Source organism: Drosophila guanche, unplaced genomic scaffold (assembly GCF_900245975.1).
Source record: "Drosophila guanche unplaced genomic scaffold, DGUA_6, whole genome shotgun sequence".
In the NCBI taxonomy this organism is placed as follows: domain Eukaryota; kingdom Metazoa; phylum Arthropoda; class Insecta; order Diptera; family Drosophilidae; genus Drosophila; species Drosophila guanche.
In genome coordinates, this window is record NW_022995760.1 from 670,436 (window position 1) to 692,336 (window position 21,901).

The 21,901-nt window shown below is 47.5% G+C and overlaps 4 protein-coding genes across 6 annotated transcripts; 2 read left to right on the plus strand and 2 right to left on the minus strand.

The window, feature by feature from the left end:
* Positions 1-4,541: 4,541 nt before the first annotated feature.
* Positions 4,542-5,377, minus strand: LOC117590710 (cilia- and flagella-associated protein 251). The gene is made up of 2 exons (XM_034283610.1): positions 5,252-5,377; positions 4,542-5,186 (listed from the first exon to the last, which is right to left on the minus strand). Exons 1-2 carry the CDS (start codon positions 5,298-5,300, stop codon positions 4,627-4,629), a joined length of 609 nt encoding a protein of 202 aa, XP_034139501.1. The 5' UTR covers positions 5,301-5,377; the 3' UTR covers positions 4,542-4,626.
* A 1,259-nt stretch (positions 5,378-6,636) lies between these two features.
* Positions 6,637-8,172, minus strand: LOC117590709 (cell wall protein DAN4). 2 transcript variants are annotated; one of them, XM_034283609.1, is made up of 3 exons: positions 7,968-8,172; positions 7,489-7,880; positions 6,637-7,437 (listed from the first exon to the last, which is right to left on the minus strand). In XM_034283609.1, exons 1-3 carry the CDS (start codon positions 8,017-8,019, stop codon positions 6,724-6,726), a joined length of 1,158 nt encoding a protein of 385 aa, XP_034139500.1. In that variant the 5' UTR covers positions 8,020-8,172; the 3' UTR covers positions 6,637-6,723. The 2 variants fall into 2 exon arrangements, with proteins under 2 accessions (XP_034139500.1, XP_034139499.1); XM_034283608.1 differs by having other exon boundaries at positions 6,637-7,880.
* A 1,916-nt stretch (positions 8,173-10,088) lies between these two features.
* LOC117590711 lies at positions 10,089-10,574 on the plus strand. The gene is made up of 2 exons (XM_034283611.1): positions 10,089-10,226; positions 10,285-10,574. The coding sequence occupies exons 1-2, from the start codon at positions 10,187-10,189 to the stop codon at positions 10,482-10,484; spliced, it is 240 nt and encodes a 79-aa protein (XP_034139502.1). The 5' UTR covers positions 10,089-10,186; the 3' UTR covers positions 10,485-10,574.
* Positions 10,575-10,917: 343 nt separating this feature from the next.
* On the plus strand, positions 10,918-11,293 carry LOC117590712. Of its 2 annotated transcripts, none has more exons than XM_034283612.1 (2): positions 10,918-11,038; positions 11,102-11,291. In XM_034283612.1, the coding sequence occupies exons 1-2, from the start codon at positions 10,996-10,998 to the stop codon at positions 11,254-11,256; spliced, it is 198 nt and encodes a 65-aa protein (XP_034139503.1). In that variant the 5' UTR covers positions 10,918-10,995; the 3' UTR covers positions 11,257-11,291. The 2 variants fall into 2 exon arrangements, with proteins under 2 accessions (XP_034139503.1, XP_034139504.1); XM_034283613.1 differs by having other exon boundaries at positions 11,003-11,035; positions 11,102-11,293.
* Positions 11,294-21,901: the final 10,608 nt, after the last annotated feature.

Below are 21,901 nucleotides of genomic sequence, written 5' to 3' on the forward strand. Positions count from 1 at the left end.
AAAGTTGTCTGTCTGCAGCATCAGCATGTTTCAAGGCCCTCTCGCCTGTGCACTCATTGAATGTTATGGAAGTCATTTGCATATTTGTTGTTTATGTTGAAAACAAGATTTCGTTATTAACTTTGCTTAATTTGTTTGCCGATGAAAATGGAAATGAAAACGAGAGCGAGCACTAGAGAGAGTGAGATAACTGCGGGAAACGAAAGCGAATTGAGCCATCGAAGAAGCAGAAAAAAAACAAGGAAAGGAAAATGCTGTTGACCGAAGCGGTTTCCTCGCCTCAATGGATTTTGGATTTGTTTACTCTCATCCCTTGGGTTAAGGGCTCTTATTAATTGCAATTTGGATTGTGCACCCCCAAGCCCCCAGACCGCAACCCCAAAACTCAATCCCATCATCATTCCAGACAACTCCTTGAGCAGCAAAACGAGAGCAACAAAGAGCCCGGGACCAAGAGGAAGCCATAAATAATGCCAAGTACTGTCTGCTTTCGCTCCGACTGCACGACTGTCCGTCCCAAAACGGAGTGGACAAGAAATTTGTGTTCCACTTAATTGCTGTGGAATGGGGACGAGCATAAGGCCAGGAAGGTCTGGATTGGGTTGGGTTGGGTTGGGTTGGGTTGGGTGATGGCATGCCAGATAAGATTGCGAATGAAATGTTCAAGTGGAAATTTTAGTTTGCATAAATTATGCGGCAAACGTGAAGACTGACCCCAAGTCAAGATACATTTACCCGCTGCCATCTTAGTCGAGAAAGGAAAGCATTTAAACGTATAACCAATCCTTGCATTAATTTGTCTTATCCATCGATAATTGTACAATGAATCCTTCATTTAGATATATGTAAAATCACATGTGCATTGACAAATACATTCCTAAGGGTACAATTTGTTCAAGGAACACTTTCGCATAACCCGTTGAGGGTATTACAGACATCGACTTGTGAATGTTCTTTTGATTATGGCTTGGGTTCGGGTGTCTTCCTCTGTTCAGACCACTTGTATCATATTATCCATCTGACTCTCTCTCTCTCTCTCTGTCTCTCTCTTCCCTCTCCGTTCTCTCTCTCTCTCTTGCTGACACACTTGTCTGTCCGTGGGGCCTGTCTCGACGCCCGTCCTGTACCCATTGCCCTCTTGAGTTGGGTCGCATTCGACATTCGACTTTCCCTTTTCCCTTTTCGCCGTTTCGTCGAGTGCTTTTTGTTTCGATTGGGCTTGGTTCTGCACATTCGCGCACATCCGCATACATCCGCACACATCCGCATGTCGGATGTTGCTTTGTTTGTCGAACTAACTGGCGTTTCCGTATGCTGGCCTGCCGTGGCGTCCGTCCACCTGCTCCTGGACTCCATTTTGCGGCTCATTGTGATTGGATCAGATTCGTTCTTGGTCGCCTCCACACTCTGCTAATTGTCGGGCTAGGAGCATCATCATCAGCATCGCTTGTATTATCATGATCGTTATCATCATCATAAGCTGGAAACCAATTTCCGCTCATCCAAAGCAATAAAACTTTAGCCTCAGCAGCAGATCCACTCCGATGCCGAAGTTCAGGCCAAAAACTTCAGGCGCCTGGACTTGAACTGCAGGCTGCAAAAACGGCCTCAGATAATGGCCGCATGGGCATGCAACAAGAAAAAGCATGCAACAGTGGAGCAGCAGCAGCAGCAGCAGCAGCAGCAGCAACCCTGAAAAACTTTTGACCAGAGCAAAAAGTTGATTTCCAAGTAACCCCACGACGCGACGTCCTGCTCTTGGACTTGTCGAAGATTCCGCAAAAACTTGCAGCATACACTGCGGCATGCCCCCGACAAAAAAGGAGAGAAAGAGGCAACCAACAACCAACCAAAACCAAAATAAATGGTTGCCAAAAGGGTGGTGGGTGGGTGGTTGGTCTGGGAAAAAAAAACTTTGCCGACTTTTGCGGAAGAAAGTAAAAACGATGCCTCCACTCGCACTGACAGTCCACTGTCAAAACTTTTTTGATTATCTTAATTGCGATTACGGGACCCTCAGCAAAACCGCCTAAAAAAAAAAGATCCCCAAGAAAATCGAGCCAACAACAACAAAAAAGGAGAAGGAAGTAGAAACCCACCCAATATGCGTGCGTAACCCCAAACGGAGAGCGGCGGACAGACAGACAGTCAAATAGTCGGGAGACTACAATATACAATCGAGGAGGGAGTACACCAAGGGCTGGGGTAAGTGTCTGGAAAGAAAGCAGACAGACAGACAGACAGACAGATAGAAAGCGGGGTGAAATTAACAAGATTGAGCCCCATCTCCCCCCCAGCCACAACTTGGGCTGTGTGTATCTTTGTATCTGTAACTGTGGCAGGCAATGAAAGAAAATTGGGCTATCAAATGGAGGAAAAACGGGCAACCGCTTGGCTCAAGGATGGAAAAGTTTATCTTTTTTTTGGGGACGTTTCCTTCAGCTCAGTGGACAAAAGTCCACTGCAATTACACTCGATTCCCCAGTCCCCCAAAGGACCACCGCCGATAATCACAATTCGAAAATAATAATAATAATAGTTTTCTTTGGACTTTTTTCTTTTGATTAGCGCTGTGGCACACTGGGAGCTGGGACACACTCACGCGCATGCATGGATCTCTTTGAATGGTGAACGATGGTGGGGGAGGGAGGGAGGCCTAAAAGTATTCTCCATAAAGCCAATCGGCAGATCAGTATGAGCAAAATAAGCTGCTATTGATATTAGAAGTGAAAGCAAGTGGCGCCGCAAAGCTTGCACTGGATTTTAATTGCTCTCAGCCGGCACTCGGCTCAATGGCCAAATCAACATTTCATGCCATGCCATAGGCGCCCCATGCCCATGCCCCATGCTGCTGCTTTCATGCTCGCTCATAAAGTGCCTCAATTGAGTCAGCCAGCGGAAATATTTGCACGCACACACACAAACAAAGATACAGATACTTTTACGAAAATAGAGATAGAAAGAGAGAGAGAGAGGAAGAGCCAAGAGCAAGAGCAAGAGAGGTGGAGGAGAGGTGAGTGCTCACAAAACCATGAAATGCTTTCGGGCCACAAAATTTTGTGCTGCTTCAGCATCAAATCAACAAACGAATATAAACCAAAACTCGAATTATTATTATGATTACTATGAGTATTAGCTGTGGGCCACATACAGACATATATTTATACATATGTATCTATACATACACCTATGTACATATGTGGCAGTGCATATTGGGCCAGATGTGTCTGGTTTGGCAGTGCGTTTTGTGTGCACTCTGCTGGATTTTGTACCCTTTTAATTTTTTGCCTCAACCTTGGAATAGTTTGGCCTTGACCAGTGGTTTGCCAGCGAAGTGTTCTCCAGCTGCAGCAACTTCATAGCTGCCACTTGCCACAATTTCCAGGGGTATGTTAAGCCTCGACCCTCAAAGCGAGTTTTTCTTTTACGCTTTTTTCCCGCTTGTGTTTGTGCAAATTTTGCACTAGCTTCTCCTACAGCGAAGCGGTTGGGGGGCTGGCTGGTGTTGGGAAAGCATTTTCATGTCATGGCATCGACAGAGCAGCGAATGAGCCGCAAACATAAATGCAGCTCAAACAACCAGCTGCGCCAAGCACACGCACACATGAGGCATGCAAAATCTGTGCGAGGGGGTTCCATTCCATTCGTTCCAATATCACAACAAGTAGGCGAGAAACGGAATTGAGTTACAAGCTTTCAGGCACGGAATGGAATCGAGCTGCTAAGCAAGGAATGGAGTGGAATGGTATCGTTAGCAATGTGTTCTTTTATGGAAAGTTTAGAGCGGAACCTGGTGGCAGTGGAGTTCAGAGAGTCATTGACTCACGGTAGAGCTCTGAAGATATCCCAATGCTTAGCGGTAGTTCGAATGGATGATCGCATGCCACGCCATGCCGCAGACTCACCTCTGGCTGAACGAGCGAGAGAAATGACAGGATAAACCACTTTGCGCCGGGCGGGGCCGGGCCGGGCTAGACCAGAGGCCGACTCTCGCCATGCCCCAACGCTTTATGCAAATAATGGGCGCAATATGTCATTGGGTTGCCGCCTGCCGAGCCACCGACTGACAGCTCAGATGAAGTGTCGCTGACAGAACGCGAATGCGGCTGTGGCTGCGGCTGCGACTGCGGATACGGATGCCAGAATCGGTATGTGGCATGATGGATCAAACAGGCAGATACTCCCAACCACATATGTACATACGTATCTACTGTATGTACAATATGTACATTCGGAGCATCCACAGCACATGGATGTGTGAACATAAAATGTATAAAATATTGGCTGTCTACACGAATGCTAGGCATGAGGGCAAGACACCAAACCGAACAGATCCGGGGAATTCAATTTATATGCAAATTATATGCAAGGCATCAGAAGCAAAAACCTCGAAACGAAGTATACCGGTCCCCAACCCCAACCAAAATTCAGGACGGAGAGCTCTCGAAGCAGAGCCGAAAAGTGACTGTAAGTGTAACTGGAGGGCCGTTCGACTATGGGGATTTTAATTATATTTATTATTAAAAATGTAATTATGTAAAAAGAAAGCAAGCGCACACGCACACACACTGACAATAAATACATATTCAATCCAATTAGTAAGACTCAAAGCTCAAGACTCATCGCTCAGGTGAAGTATCGTATGCCCTCGGCGGAGTCGTCCCTCACATCATAGCTCGATGGACGGTACACGGTGGGCTCCTTACTGTTTCCATAGCTCTTCTTGCAGGGCCTTTCAGTTGCCTCCTCGGACTCGGCTGGGTACGGCTCGGTGTACTCCTCCTCCTCTTCCTGCTCCTCCTCCTCGGGATAGCCCAGAGTGGTCTGCTCTGTCTCCTCTTCGGGGTAGCCGTAGCAACAGGGTCTACGCGTTGGCTTGCGCTTTTTGCTGGCCTTATTGGCCAGCTTGTCCAGCTTGTTCTCTTTCTTGGTCTCGAAGAAGCTGAGCTCCTTCTCCTTCTTCTCCTCCCACCACTGCTTAAACTTCTCCCACTCGTCCAGCTTCTTCTCCTTCTTGGCATCCTCCTTTTCGCTGAACAAATTGAGGAAATCAAGCTTCTTCAGCAGCTCCTTCTCCTTCTTGCCCTCCAGCCAGCTCAGTTCCTTCTCCTTCTTCTCCTCCAGCTTCTCCACGAGACTCTCCAGCTTCGGCAGCTTCACCAGCCACCCATGGCAGGTCTGCAGTGCTACAAGAAGGCGCAAAGAGCAATGAGATATTGTCGCGTATCCGTAGCGTCCCTGTGCCACTTACCTACGAAGGCCACCAGCAGCAGCATCAGTTGTTGGCCAAATCTAAGCATGTTCTCTTGGATCTCACTCGCTCCGTTTCGACTTCTGTCTGGTCCAAGCCAATGTCTTGGCTACTTATAACCCGAAAGAACAACCGAACCTGCCGACCACAGCACTGTAGCTCCGAGCACGTGCCCAACATATGATAAGCACGTGCATTCGTTCGGCAATCTGTCAAGCTCGCGGCATATTTGGGGACTGCCATGATACCCGTCGTACCCAAAGTCGTACAGGGCTCGGTTCAATGCACTGACCTCAGACCCATAGCCATACCCATACCCATACCCATACCCATACCCTGGCTTCAGGATTGTCTCTGGATTCTGTTAGGATTCTGTTATCCTTTGGACTCCTCTGGAAACTCTCTGGGTTTTCTCAGAGTTATTTCTACGTTCTCTTTGGGTTCATCTGGATTCTTTCTCTATGGGTCTTTTGTGACGTCCCGTTGGGTGCTGCAAGCATCCTCTTTGCCTTCCACTGGTGACTTATGCCACGCTCTTGGTTTCCCCTCTGGAGTCTCACTGTATTCTCTATGGCTTCACCCTATCTTCTCGCTGGCCTCCCCCCTGACCAGCTGTCACTCTGATTAGTCAGTGCATTATTCCTAATGTGGGGTCGACAGGGCCAGGGACTTTTGGCCACATTTGCCAAGATTTGTAACCCTGGACTTCAGAGCAGTCGCTACTAATTGACTTGGCTGTGGGTCATTATCATGGCTAGAGTGGTTGTCCGGCTTAGGACATGAATGGCATGTGTTGAAAGTGGAAGTTAAATTGTATTTGCTTAGTGCGCCTCGTGCACACGCGAATCGCTGAAGGTGGCGGTGGGGTGTGTCAGGAGCCAGCGACAGGGACAGGGCCAGGAGTCCTGTGTGTTTTTGTGTGGGTGTTAGTGTTGAACAAACAGTTTGCTAAATTAATTGCACACCAACTGTTTATTCGTCTGTTTCTCCGTTTGTTTTATGAGTTTTTCCTCCCTCCGTCGACTGATGCTCGCTCCCCGCACTCACTTTCTCTCTCTCAATGGTTGTTCCTTGTTAGGTGCAGGTGAGCCTTGTTACTTGGCACTCGTTACTGTTCCATTTTACTCGCTACTTGATTTTTATTTGCTATTTTTTCTTGCATCCCTTTCATACATGACGAAGGTGGAAACATTTATGGTTCATAGTAGCAGTTGTTCACTGTACTGAGCTCTGCTCTCATCGCACCATTAGTGATCTCGCTTTTGTCACGCTCATTGATAGTGCGAGTTAGTCCGGCTGCTTTATGGCATTTCTAGTCGCAGTTTCTAAGTGTTTCTCCATCGATTCCCCCCCCGAGTTTCTTAACTTAACGACACAGAAAAGCGAAGAGCTAAAATATTCGTGTAATTAATATCAAAATATACATGCAAAAATAACAACTTTTGAAAAGTTTCCTCAGTCTCGTTGTCCCACTATTGGGAAATGCGCACATTGTGGATGTTGCCCAGATCGAGGGGCAGACCAGGCTGCGGCTCCAGCACGCTATTGGCCAGAACATCATCGTACTCCTCGCTCAGATCACTGCTGATCGTGGTGGTTCTTGCTGTGGTGGTTGTAGTGGTGGTCGTATTCGCAGGACCCTCGGTTGTGGTTGTGCGGCGACGCGGCTTCCTGCCCCTGCGGCCACCCCGACGACCCTTGCGCAGTCTACGCGACTGTGTGCCGAACGAGTTCGTCCTGCCGTAAAGGATGCCAGGGTATGGTTCCATTGTGTACACGGTGTAGGCCAGCGGTGTGGTGCTTGTTGTGCTCGTCGAGCTCGTGGTACTCGTTGTTACACGGGTACTCGTTGTTGTATCTGCTGCAGTCGTTGAATCTGTTGCACTCGTTGTGTCTGTACTGTTTGAAGCTTCTGTGGTTATCGATGACTGTGTGCTTGTTGTGGGTTGTTGTGTGGTTGTTGTTGTTGTTCGTTCTGTTGTTATAAGCGCCTCTGTGGTTGTGCTCGGCGGTGTGGTTGTGGTTGTGGTTCGTTCTGTGGTTATGAGTGGTTCTGTGGTTGTGATCGGCAGTGTTGTTGTAGTTGTGTCTTGTGTGGCTGTGGTTGTATCTGGTGCGATGGTTGTAGTTGTGTTCGGTGCGATGGTTGTGGTTGTGTCTGGTGCGATGGTTGTGGTTGTGTTCGGCTCGATGGTTGTGGTTGTATCTGGTGTGATGGTTGTTGTTGCTGTGTTTGCTGCGATGGTTGTAGTTGTGTCTTGTGTGGCTGTTGTTGTGGTTTCTGTCGGCAGTGTGGTTGAAGTGTCATTTACAGTGTTTGCCGTTGTTGTTGTCAGAGTTGTGGCTGTGGATGATGCTTGTGTGGTGGATGTGGTTGAAGTGACTGTTGTTGTTGTTGTTGAGGACGTGTCAGATGTTTCGGTGGTGATAGCAGGCTCCGTGGTTGTCCCTGACGGGTCTAGTGTGGTGGTCTCAGTGTCTGCAGCGGCTTCGGCAGCTGCAATCACCTCACTAATATTGATCGTGATCGTCTCGTTGATGCGCGTCCCGTTTGTCGTCTGCAGCGTGTTGTTCGAGCTGACAATCGTGGCCAGAAACGTGGAGTTCTGGGCAGCACACAGCTGACAGGCTGTGGGGGAAGAAGACACCATCAGATTTCGGATCGCAATGGTGGCAATCAATTAGCTGAAGCACACGCACGGCGGCCACTAATTACCTAATGTTGTCACCACAACGAGTGCAATTAAATGTCTACGTGTCACCGGCATCGTCAGAGTGTGCTTGAAGTCTATTCCCGTCGAACAGTTTTCCGTTTCGTTTCCTTAATTAGCCTGCGGGTTCGGTGGGGTTTGGGGACTGCTGCTGCTGCCGTCTCTCGTGTGTGTCTTAGGGTGTAGTGCTCTATAAATTTGGTTAATTGAACTGATTTTCAGAGTCCGCATCTCGTTCATTTTTATATTGATGCCAACACACAAGCCACGTCCGGAAACGTGTGGTCCGTACGTGCGATTCCCGATTAACTTATCATGTCTTTTCCCCCCTTCCCGATGCCAATCTACCAATTGTCGATGCTGCTGCCACAAAGCTCCCACTCTCTCAATCTTCGCTTACTCTTCATCTCCATCTTCACTCACTCTTGCTCTCGTTGATGACGTTTTGGCCAGCCGTCCAGCTGATGCCGGAAGCTGCATTCACTTGTTGCCCTAGTTTGCATATGTCTGCTTGGCGGTTGATTGCCCCGGCCCCCTATGTCTATCTGTCTATCTGTCTATCTGTCTGCCGGATGCATTTGCACATTTGCATTCGATTGGACCGCTGTACGGTTCAGTCACGTAAACTTGGCCAACATCTAGAGCAGAATATACAAAAAAAAACATTTCGATTGCTCAATGTACCAGAGGCAGCGGCAGACCCATCTATCTTCAAGGGAATAGAGTTCCCTGATGGTCCCGAAAAGCATAATTTTGTTCAGTTAAGAGCCTGTTCCTGCAAATTGTTGTAAAGCTAAAAATTTAGCTGTTATTAAGTGTTGTGTTTCCATTTTGTTCAACATAAATCAGTTCTACAAAATGAACGAAATCTTTACTACCCATTTTTAGCCACTTTCTGCATAGAATCTTCACTGAGTGTGACGGAAAGAAACCCAAAAAAAAAATATAAACTTGTATGATAAATAACCTAACTTAAAATTCAACATTTTTTAATCCTTTTTGCATACAGTCAAAAAATTTAATGTACTTTGTTACGCGAATTTACATTGGTTTCCATAAAGCTTAAATGGTTTTTGAGCCTGTGTCACAAAATTGAACAAATCTGCGAATTGAGTCATTTCCATCTGCACAACACTGAAATAAGACAAATTCAAATTGTATTTGCATGTTTTTAATGTGTAAACCATTACCGTTTTGTTGTATTAAGTCAGCAGAAGCGCAATTACGAGATTATGAGGTAATACAGGGTCCAGGCCGTGTTTGGGAAAATAGTCAAACATTTTGTATTTGATAGTTCAACATTTTACAAAGACTTTGCAGCTGGACAAACTTGCTTATGGGAGACAATAAAAATAATTAAAAATATGAATCGCACAAAAAAATCAACAAATTTTAATGGTTGTCCACAGCAAAGTTAATTAAGTTAAATTTGGTTAATTTTCAATATATGTACGACAATGGTTTTTTTTACTTTAAATGTTTTTTTGTTTTGGCATGTACATTTAGTGGGAAACGTATACATAGATCCACCTTGCGCAAAACAATAGCAATTAAAAGTGCAACTTTTCCTCATTAAGCCCCCCATTAATGTCCTTAATTGCAAAAAAAAAGAAGGAAGGAACAAAATCGGCAGTCCGTCAGATATTATGGCAACCGATTAGCTGGGATAACTAGCGACAAATGTGATGGAAATGGTTTAAATGTCGCCCATAAAAAAAGACAGAGAGTTTTAATTAAGTATTTACATGACGTTCCTCCCCTCACCGCCTCCTCATTGACCACTAAAATCGGAAAACTATAATTATTTAATGTGAACGTAAACGTGACGAGAGCTTAATGAGTATTGTAATGAAAGCAAAGCCACAAAAGAGAGACAGAGAGCGTGGGGGGTGTTGATGGAGAGTGAGAGTAAAAAAATAGACAGTTCAGTGAGCTGTAGAGCTGCACTTGTAAAAAGGAAGAGCTAACACCTCTATGGAATTGATGCAACGAAATACTTTAATGTTTTTACAGTCCAGATCTGGCCTCTGACGTATGTGGGAGAGCCTACCCCCTTGCGCCGACCATGCCCCACACACATAATAAGCCATAGAGCACGCTCTCCAGATTTGTCGGGTGTCGTACGTGCTCTAAGCGGTCCGACAGTTCTACAGCGAATGGGTATAAAAGCGGCTGGCTGTTCTTTCAGCTAACAAACAGTTCGATAACTTCATTCGGTCTCAACATGTTCAACAAAACGATCCTCGCAGCCCTCATCCTGTGCGGTGAGTAGCACGAAAATATTTCATTGAAATCCGGCTAAAATTTCCCTTCAACTTGCAGCCTGCTACCTGAGCGCCATCCAAGCTCGTCCCCAACTGGATCTGGTCCAACCAGTCGTGGGAGGAGTTGCTCAAGGAGCCACCCAAGGAGCACTGGGCACACCTCTTGCACTGGTCACCGGGCTGGCCAAGACCGCTACTGGGGGTGCTGGCGGTTCCCTCCCACTGCCCGGACTCTCGCAGATTCCTCTCGGTGGATAAAGTCAACATACAAACTTTAAATAATTCTGCACTTAATGCATAAATCTGTCAATTTCTCTGAGCAACATTTTGTGTAACTATTTTGTACTAGAAACTGTGTACATTTTGAAATTAAATGAATTATATTGAGCATTGAACATATATATTTGTGGAATTATTCATGGGGGCTGGGTTTATTTAGCTTCAAGAAAATTAAGAAAGAGCCGAATCAGAATGTTTTGTTTATTGTTTATTTTTTTAAACATGCAAGAAATTCCAAAAGTTCCACTAAAAGTTGTTGAAATAGGTTCCAATATTTGTGGATGTCGAAATTCTAGAGACTGAAATGCATGTCTGATCTCTCCGCAGGCCCAATTCCAATTGAAGGCCCATCAATTCTTGCCTCAAACCCTATCTATGCTACGTGTACTGGCCAAAGCCTGACACGCACGTAGGACCTCATATGGATTATGGATTCGCGACTATTTATGGAAGGCCACTGCCTGCGTAGAGCTCAGTTTACGCTGCAAGTATGTCCGGCCAAGTAGTAGTTACGCTCATGGCTGCGCTCTGTGGTAAGTGCTCGGTTCTTTGTGTGGCCAGGAGTTCACTATTTTTAGCCTTTAACCTTTGTGCAGTGCTTTTGCCGTTGGCCTGGTGCATGCCCAGCCATACTACGCGGCCGGAGGCAGCGATGACTCGTCGTGAGATCATTAAGGACTTTGTGGCCAGAGTGCAGGCCCTGATAATCGAATTGATAGAGAAACTAAAGGCGCTCAGTGCCCTCAGCTAGCAGACACAGTACAAATAAAGGACATGGATAAATATACACTGTGTAAAAAAAAGAAAATCCATAATAAAGTGGGAGAAAAACGTTGAAGGAAGTGAAGTGTTCCCATGATGGATAATCAAGCGCTCGTCCGCGGCTAATGAACATCCCTTTAGTGCTGTTTGGGGTTACCCCAAATGTGTCCTGGGTCACCATTCCGCCTGTGCCATTGCGGTGACTGTACTTTGTTCAATGGAGGTCAAATGCCAACCGGGGATAGCCCCAAAATTATGCCACAACCAAAAACACACGCACACACACACACACACACACACACACACACACACACACACACACGAGAGAAAAGTGTGTGTTGGGTGGGAAAATCTTAACGAAATTTCTCACGTTTGCCATAATTACGAGCAAAATACGTGACATGTGTGTTGACGGTGATATTTACCATCAGGGCCCTGCTCTGTGGTGCGGTTTAACTTTGGGTTAGCTAACAGCCACGCCCCCCAATATACGTAGCGGAGTGGAGCGTAGCTGGTGCCGAGTTGTAAATGGTAATAATACCAATAAAAATCTGTGTACAACCACCCCTCGACCTAGAGCCTCAACCCGAAAGCTAGAGCTCAACATCAATGCGATCTAACGATGTAATTCATAAAAATCTCTTGAACAAATGTTTGTGACTCCTGGTCCGTGACTCGAGGCCAGTGTTAGAGTTAGAGCGAGAGTGAGACTGAGAGCGAGTCACCGCATTAATAATGGTCTGGGGATTGCGATTGCGATTGCGGGCCTGTGTGTGTTGTGGTGCCTTTTTCCATATCCTTTTGAATAATTCAGGCAGAGCTGAATCTTGGTTGGGTTTGCTGCTTCTTAAAGTGAACTTTTGGCAGTCGCCAAAGACGGAGAGATAGAGGGAGAGAGTGCGTGGCGTGATTGAATTGCTGCCTGATTGACAGTTGACAGTTGAAATTGATTTGGCTGCGAATATGTCATGCGGCACTCCATGATGCTGCACGGTGGTTGAAACAATCCATACCCATCCATCCATCCATCCAGCTATCCCATCCATCTAGCCATCGATTGAAGGCAGAAGCCAGAATCAGAAAGCTTCGAGATCTGCTGCGCAAACAGCAACATTTATTAATCCCACAAGTGCAGGCGTGCATAAGTATCGGGCAAATGGATTAGAAATTTTTATGTGCACTTGGGTATCGACATTTGGTGTTGCCGATGTGCGGATGTTTTCAAAAGGATTTCTGACTGACTGGCACACCCAACAGGAACCCAAAAACTCTCCCCTACCCCATGGCCCACCATCCAAGGTTACCTCAAATCTTTTGCTATTTAATTAAGTTGGATGGACCACGCCCGCCCATGGGGTTGGGGAGTGTCTGGGTGGTGAGTGCTAGCATATGGACCTCCATCCACCATCAACCCATCCTCTCATTCGACTTGCATCCATCCACACACTGCCATTTGCTGCCATACTTGTGTGACAGTTAATGAACTTCTGTCACTCGCTCGTGGCAGGGCGCCGCCCCTCTTTGTTCTTCGCTAATCAAAGATACTCCCGGACAAGCGGCACTCTCGTCCTCCGTGCTGGGTATGTGAGCAGCATTTCGATGCGGTGACTTGACTGGGGATGCAGTCAATTAATTGATGGATGATGTGCATAATGAAAAGCGAAGCGCCACAATTGTGCTGGGAGTGTCAACTTTTATTAAAAACTTCCAGTGGCCAAACAAAAAGGAGAAACTTTTGGGGCTCTTAAGATCATCTTTGGCCTGTTCCTTGTTCAACAAAGTCTACTCCTTCTCAGCAGTTGGAGCTCTGTTCATTCTGATTCAGTTTCAGTTTCAGTTTCAGTTACAGCTTCAATGTCAGTTGAAGTTTCAAGTGAGCGAGTCGCAGGATATATGCACATATGTCCTTTGGGGATGTGGAAAGTCAATCGAAGGTTGGACACAAAATGCTCGACGAGCATTGATTGCTTTGACAAATCTGAGGCACGTGTAATTTCATTACAATACCCGAATCGGCCCCGGCTCGAGATTACCACAAAAGGCAACAGCCCAGACTCGGGGAATAGAATCCCCAAAGTGAACGAAGGACAGGAGGCAATGTCTCTTTTTGTGTGTCTTTGTGTCTGTGAGTGTGTATGGAAAATTAAATTCAATTGTGTGACAAGTTAATCCTATTTCTCATCTCCCAACTTTTATTTAAGCTTCATTCTTTATGCATTACATGCGAGAGAGCAAGTGCTGGGGATGCTTTCCTAGCGACTCTGGCAGTCAATCAATCAGTTCGTCAGTCAGTTAGTCAGTCAGTCCGAGAGTCAGTCGGCGAGCAGCGTCATAGGCTGTCAAAAATGTTTGATATGTTGCCTGTCCGTGTTCGTGTCTGCGTTCGTTGGCTGAAGGGTTGCTGTAGCTGTTGCTGCCATTACCCCCCAGGGGGGTTGGAGTTCCATCAGACCCTCAAACCCTCTCCCTCTCCCTCTCCCTCTCACTCTCTGTACGGCAACACTTCATTAAACGCATAAAGCAATAAAATGTGCTCTCGATGTACAAAACAAAGGCTGCCATCCCCATCTACGCGTTCCCATCGACTTTCTGACAGGCTTGACGGTTGCCTGCTAATGGGAGTGCCAGCAGCCAGCAGCCAGCAGCCAGGACCCAGGACCAGGAGAAGCGACCCAAAAGGGGAGAGACTGTCTGTCTGCTCACTGACTGAAGCGACTTCTGAGACATCTCTCCTGATTGATACCCAAGAGCAATGGAATCCATGCAACACTCCCCAGAACTGCCACATAATCGAGGGAGTGAATTTTCATATCCAAATTAATAGAGCAAATGCAATTTTTAATAGACTAGCCGGCACAATATGTTGGTATCTTTATCAATCAAATTGCCCATTGAGCTGGAAAGTTGTACGAGAATGTGCGTGTGCCCCAACCCATCAAACTCCATCCTGCCGGACCTCGCCTCGCCTTGCCTCGTCCAAATATAGAAGAGCAATAGATAGCTTCGATAGCTTTAGGTGTCGCCCTGTCCCCGTTTACCAGTGTATCGCAGCGATCGCAAAATCCAGGTTCCACACAAACAGACTGTCGCCACCGTCCGAGTAGTAGTTGATGCCAAAGTTTCGATGGCGTAACCTTGGCAGACTCAGGACCAAACGCTGCGCATTGTTCTGATAAATCTGCTCTAACTGTTGCATGCTCAGCTCCATTAGAATATCCTGTGATGGCATCCTCAATGTCTTCCTCCAGGCGGGCGCCCATCATTAGCCGCTCCATAAGGAGCTCGAATGGGTCCATGTTTTTGTGGCTTTTGATTATGGTTTGGTTCGATTTGGCAACAACCGCCCAAAATTGTGAAAATCCCTTCCGAAAGAAGCCAAAATTGTGGCCGTGCCGGGCCCGGCTGAGTCAGTGTAAGGAATATGCTGCTGTGATTGAGGATAACCAGGAAGGTATTTAGTTTTCTCTACACTCGATCCACTCTGTGTCCTCCTTGAGCACACTCGATGCATATTTAATTAAACTTTCACCTTGTCAGGGGACGCGTCCAAAGCACTTTGGTCTCTCGCTTCAATCACCCGCTGATAGGGTGTGTGGTGGAGGCCGTGGATGCTGCTGATGATGTTGACAATGTTGATGATGATGATGATGATGAGGACGTTGGGCTCTGTGCAAATCATGTTGTTGAGGGACCTGTCCTGGTCCCCTGTCCATGTCCATGTCCTCAGGAATACTTAAAAGCAACACGACAGGCTATAATTAAATCAGTTTTAATTAATGCAAAAAGCGAAATTTCAAAAGACGTCGCTAGACTTTCAGACATGGAAAACAGAAAACAGAAAACAGAAAACAGAAAACAAAACGAAGGATGAAGGACACACTGAGACCCGTACCCGGACACACAGAACCGTGCCCGATGTTTTTGGGGAAGAATGAAGTAAGCCGCACACGGGTTTCCTTCCGGTTGTCAGGGGGCCGGCGCACCTCCCCCCGACATTTTGTTGTCGCATAATTACAACTCAATTGTAATCCAATTTTGGGCAGGCATATAAATCCGATTCAGGCCGTCGCTGCTACGACATTGGGTGGGTGCGGGGCAGACGTCACTGGTGTCTGTGTCAACTTTTTCGGTGTCAAATAAATAAACTTTTGACAGTCGGCAGACAGGCCAGCGGGGTGCACCCCCCCCCCCCCCCCCCCCCCCCCCNCCCCCTTTTGCTGTACAGGAAATGTAAATTAGTAAACGGGCATTCATTTTTGGAGGGATCGGGGGACATGGCATCAATGGCTTAATGGAAATGTCCAATTCACTCGCTCCTCCAGCTCCAAGCGGCACGCTTCTCCTCCCTGCTCCTAGTGCTCCTCGTGCTCCTCTCTCCATCCATTCCCATTCCCATTCCGATTCTCCCTCTTTCTGCCCATGTGGCACTTCAACTCTTGATAACTGCAAATTAGTTGCACATGCTGCCGCATGGCCCACAACTCAAAACAAGACGTGTTTGCACTAATTTGGCCAAAATCAACAGCTGTGTGTACATGTGCTACCCTCCGCCTCCCCCTCACCATCCCCATGCCCGTACCCCTCCCTCCACTCCACACGTCTCGGCTTCATCTGTGTGACTGCAGGAGAAAACTCATCATAACTTTCTTATCAAAAACTTATTCCAAGCGCCGAGATACCCATAACACAGGCATAAGAGCAACAGCGCCCTGGCCAAGAAAACACAGTGAGAGCGTGGGTGGGGAGGGGAGGCAGCAAGGCAAGGAAAGGAAAGGAAAGGAAAGGAAAGAAAGGCCCAGCTACGAGTCGGTGGTTTTTATATTGTGATTTGCGACAGAGCGAACTCACAAATACACTGCAAGTACACGCAAATATATTAGGTCCTTGAGATGTTTTTAGGCCCTCCATTTATTGAATATTTCCCCAAGACAAAGCGTCTCCTTTTAGTTGAAAAAGTCTTGGAAGAAAGAGCACTCATGGCCAGCAGACACCCTGAATGCCACTAAGAATACTCATGAATACTTGCGGCAAGTACTCAACTTTGAAACCCTTTTGGGTTAAAAGTCCACAGAAATAACCTCTGGCAGGGTATGCAAGAAGTGAGCAAAACTTCAAGGCGAAAAACTAAAATGAAAGCAGAAAAATTGCCTAGGAAACTTGTTATAATTACACACACACACATGTGGGGCATGCGTCAGCCTGACTCACTGGCTTGACTGACTAACTGACTGAGAGAGGAGGAGCAGCGGATGAGAATGAGAGGATGAGGATGAGAATTAATGGAGGAGCCTCACTGGCATGGCATGGCATGCATGAGCAGGCAACATATGTTGGACTTTGGCGCAAAACTTTTGCGAGTTTTGGACGCGTCCTCTTGGACCACCTTGGCTGCCCGCTGCCCGCTGGCTGCCACTACCTTCGACTGGCCTACCCACACACCAAATGGCACAGGAGCAGCTGGAGTAAGAGTGTGTGGAACGTGTGCGCTTTGTGTTTGAGTAAACGCACAGTTTAGGCCCAGAATGCAACAGCTGCGGCACCCTGTGCCTCCCGAACCCATTCTAAGTTCTAGCAAGCAGACAAAGAGAGAGGGAGAGATAATTATTATATGGATTGAGGGACACTCGAGGGCTCCCCAAATTACTATTTGTTAGTCTCAATCAAGAAACATTAGACAAACATTCGATGGACGATCAGCGAGAGTTTTAATCACTCGAAAGCCACCAGACTCAATGGCAGATCACAGCCAAAAGCTAAAGATCTGCCAAGCTCATGACATGGCACATGGAAAACACACTCCACTCGGCCTCATTTGTGAGCTACCTACGGTGTTTTTGGTGACAATGAAAGGGCTTCCCAAGCAATCAGCGCCCCTGCCACATGAGGCCATGCGATGAAGCCCGAAACTTTCCGGGGACCCTGGGACCCTGGGACCTTGGGCAGCGGGAAGGAAGGAGGCACTGGGTGTACTGGGATTTGTTAACGAAGGCCCAGATGCAGCAACAGCACGAACCCCCAGCGAAATACAAAGGGTAGAACACAACAAAAAAATGTAGGAAACTCAGCCGAAAAAGAATGGGAGAGAAGTAAAACTTTTTTTCTAGTTTTTTTGTTTTTGGCAACTTTGTCGTCATCTTTGTCCTTGCAAAAATAATGCCTAAAAACGGTTTGGCACAGCAACAGCAGCAGCAGCAGCAGCAAAAACAACAGCAACAACAAACAAGGATGCAAGAAAAAGAGGAATAAATATGGCAATGAAATGGGTTTTTCCCCGCCATACGCGGAGGCGTAGTGGCTGGGGTTTCGTCTGGGCCTCAGAGCCGTTGTAGTTGGAGCCGGAGTCGCAGCCAGAGTCGGAGGGGCAAGATGCAAGAGGCATGTTGCTCGCAAATGCGGGACACGTACTTGCGCTATAATTATTTCGTACGTGAGCACGTGAGCCCGCCGAAAAGACAATGAGAGAGCAGCGTCTGGGGGGGTTGGGCTACGTCTGGGGGCGAGTGGCGTCGTCTACGGCCGTAAGACGTCAGAGTCTTAAGGTTAGCATACATCAGAGCGTCGGCTTGACTCCTTCGCTCCCGGCTTTAAGTCAACATTGTAGCAGAGGTCTGCCAACTGGCAACTGGCAACTGGCGTCCGGAGATGAAGATGAGAGATGCGAGATGTGCGCTGGCCGCATAGGGAGCCCTGCAGCCTTGCAGTACTCCGCAACACGTGGCTCGACAGCTCGACAGGAAGACAGGACGACACAACATATCAAAATATTTACGGTGCAGCTTATGGCAATGCTACAGCTCCATTTCCTTCATTTCCAGTCTCCCTACCACCCAGGGGGCGGCACATGGCACACAATTTTCCAGAGGCGCAGCTGCATTCAAACGTCGCCTCGCCTACGTGCGGCTTTTCCCATTTGTTTTTCCGCGTTTTTCTCTTTTTTTTATTGTTGCTTATTTTTTTGCAATGCCACATGTACATGGGTTGTGTCCATCTCTACAGAAACGGAGCGTAAGAGCAGGGGAAATAGATGGAGAGAAGCGCACTTAAACGAACTAATAAACTTGATTATTGAGCGGGAATTGCCTCCACTTCTGCCTCCTGCCCGCTGTGCCTGCAGGCGCAATTTTGTCCACACTTTGGTTACACTTTGGATGCCAATGAACTTTGGAATAGATGACTCATGCAGAGACGAGAGACCCAATTAATGAACTGTTTTCCTCCATTCAGCAACAACCCATCCATGGCATCATCAGCAGCATCATCAGCATCAGGCGGCGACCTCATGGCGCTTAATACTCATAAAAGTCACACAAAGTAAATAAGTTTGATTATGAGCAAAAAAATATAAAGGAAAACATATAAAAGGACACCGTCAAAAGGGACACCAGTAGCTGGAGCTGGCGCTGGAGCTGGAGCTGGCAGCAGCAACAGGACTGACTGCCCTGCCCCCCTGTGCAGATCCTGGCTTTGGCAGTTGTCACCGCTGGAGTAATTAACATTCACAATGAAAATGAAAACGAGTCAACTGTGGAGCTTTGGCGGGAGCTGCTGGGTGGCCAACGCCATCCCTCAGTCTTTTCTGCTGTCCCGCTCTGGTTTGGTTTGGTCTGGTCTGGTCTGGTTTGGTCCGATCGGGTTCTCTTTTGCTCTTGTAAAAGTTTTTAATAACCCCGCAACAACAAACACGGCAACGGGACAGGACGAAGGACAACCCCGGGATGGGACACACACAATGCAGTGCGGAGAGCGGAGAGCGGAGAGCCAACCGCCAACAGCCACAATAATGACACACAAAACTTTGACAATGTAGTCGTGCGTGCTGCTGCCTTTCCTTCCGCACCCCGACAAACCCCGTCCACCACCCACCGAGCAACCATCCGCTCAGCCTTACAGCAGCTCCCATACGCCATTCCGCCACCATTCCGCCACCATCCGCCGCTATCCGTCGTGGCGTGGCCAACGGAAAAGGATTTCTGCCACAACGAAAACAGCAATGAAAGCCACAAAATGTTGCCCGTAGCAGTAGACAGAGATGGCAATCGCATACGCAACATCAAATTGCTGACCGCACACCCACACACACACATGCACACAGATGAGTTTTTGGGGGCGTTGCTGGCGTGTCCACTTCAATGGATATTCAATCGCAATGCGAGTGCAACAATTGAAGCGGTTTTAAAATCAACGAACGCGGCTTATTACGCACACAGACGCACACAAGCAGCCACAACCAACCCACTGGACCACCCACACTGGAACACACACGGGAACACCCACTGAAGCAACCAGGCATTGAATCATCGAATAAATAAAATAAATGTCAAATTGAAATTGACTTGCTGTGACAGAGACATTCCAAAGTCTGCAGCAGGACTCTCCAGTTGAGGACTCCGAGGTGTGATGCACAGGTCCAGGTCCAGGTCCACCCTCCAGCATATCCCGATCCAGATGGGAATGCATAAGTGCCGCAGCATCTCTCTATGGTCAGCTTTTCACACTGCGACCAATTAAAATTGGATTCGATTAGCCCTCAAGTGAAGGGCAGTCTAATTAAGTGAGCAGAGAACGAGAAGCAGCCCCAGAGAGCTCGGCAGAGTTCAGCAAACTCTCAGCATGGACACAACAAGATGAACACATTTCGAGGCAATAAGAGAGCGGTCAGACATGGGGAACATTGTAATAATAATTATGCATATTTTTGGTCTCCATTTCAAGATGAGAACCCGATTCTGCCACTTGCATATCTCAACTACTCTCACCAAGACCTATTCCATAAACCATAAGAAGTGATTAAATCTTTTTCTTATGTTATGTTAAAAATAGAATGAAGATAATTTTAACCTAAATTATTATAATCTAGAAAAAATCTAATAATTTTACAACTTTCATTTCAACAATCAAAGTTAATGCTGAGAAAAAAGAACAGAATTTCCATCTTTGAAGACTTTGATAATTGTTTCCACACCACGCTTGGAAGGAACTCAAGGAAATTGTTATTTTTGGGGCCAGGCACCGGCACCGGCACCGGCACCGGCACCGGCACCCAGACTCTCAGACTCGCAGTTTGTGCCCACTGACAGATTCGTTCAGTCGATTACAATGGACTCACCCCGGCCTATGGGAGCCGTAATCAAAGTGTCGTTTACCATAGCAGGCGACACCTGGCCAGATTAACTCCGGATAATGCCTGCAGGGTGTGTCTTGGGTCTTTCTTTGGCGTTTCTTTCTTTTCGATTTTGGCAACGCTTTAAGGCAGGGCTTTGATCCGCCCGAGAGTGCGCGGCGAGGCACTAATAAGATTTTAAAGAGCATTTATGAAACAAAAGAGGCAGGGGCAGGGACTGTACTGCACAAATCAAGTGAAAAATGGTAAATGGGGGAATAGCAGCAAGCCCACACCCTACGCTACCCTACCCACCAGACGCGTCTAATTTTATTAATGTTGCCAATTTTCAACGGGTGGCAAGGCCATCGCACAGCCAGGTAAGTGCCCCAAGGGGTGCGTGGGTGCGTGGGTGCGGGTGGGTTCCTGGTTCCTGGTTCCTGGTTGTAGCAATAAATGTGCTGCTTACGCGCGCAATTAAATATGAAATATTTAAGAGCAAGCCGACCAAAGGAGCACCAGAAAAGGAGGCCAGGAGGGCATGGAATACTCGTAGATTGGGAGGCTTGGGGTTGCTGGTACTCCTCCTTTGGTTGGCTGATTGCGTTGCAGCTAATTAATAATTTTTAGGCAATTCAGCAAAATGCCGGAGCAAGGCTGAGGCTGCTGCTGCTGGCATCTCAGGTGCGGAGCAAACTTGCGGCTCGACTTGGCTCCAGTTGAGACTTGATTAAGTTGCTTTTTAATGAAGTTCAAAGTGATTTCACTTGCAATTAATACACCTCCAGCCTCCACAGGGCCTGCCATTCGCCGGCAGTCTCCTGCGTGGACAAACAATGGGGAGAAACCCTCCCCCTCCCCGCCGGGCGCCCTCACCAATGATTGATGTGGCGGGTGTGAAAGCCCTGGGGCAAACTTCAGGGGAAACTATTTCCCGATGCTCCTCGTCGATTAGCTGACAGGCAATCCACCAGCAAAGGGCAGCACGGTTGAGGCTGAATGGAGGGGTGTTGGGTGGATAAGAGTGAGGCACAATAATTTCTCAATAAATACCATCGAAACTCATAAATTTGTAATTAAAAGAAGAGCCTAAACGTTGATTTCAACGCTTGAAATGCAGACTCAAGTAGGGGGCAACCTCCATGCCAAATGATCAGCTAGAATGTCACGCAGAATACCACCAAGTACTGTTGAATGCTTTTGTTGAATCATTTCCAATGAAAGTTAGACCCCAAGAGGCTGGTCGAAAGGCAGTCACTGACTCTTGATAGAGGGCCAAGATTGCCGGAAGATCATCTACAAAATGGAAATAGAAACGCAGCTGCCTCCCAACCCCAATCCCATTCCCAATCCCAGCTCGACACTTATCCTCAACGACAACTAATTGCAGCTGCAGCAAAATGGCCGGAGGCGTCACTGTCCGGGGGGGGGGGGGGGGGGGGGAGAGGGGGGCGGGGGGAGTGGGGGCAACCGAACCCCCCAAGAGCAAAAAAATAGCCATAAACGTGGAGGACCGACGGGGCGAGAGGGAGCA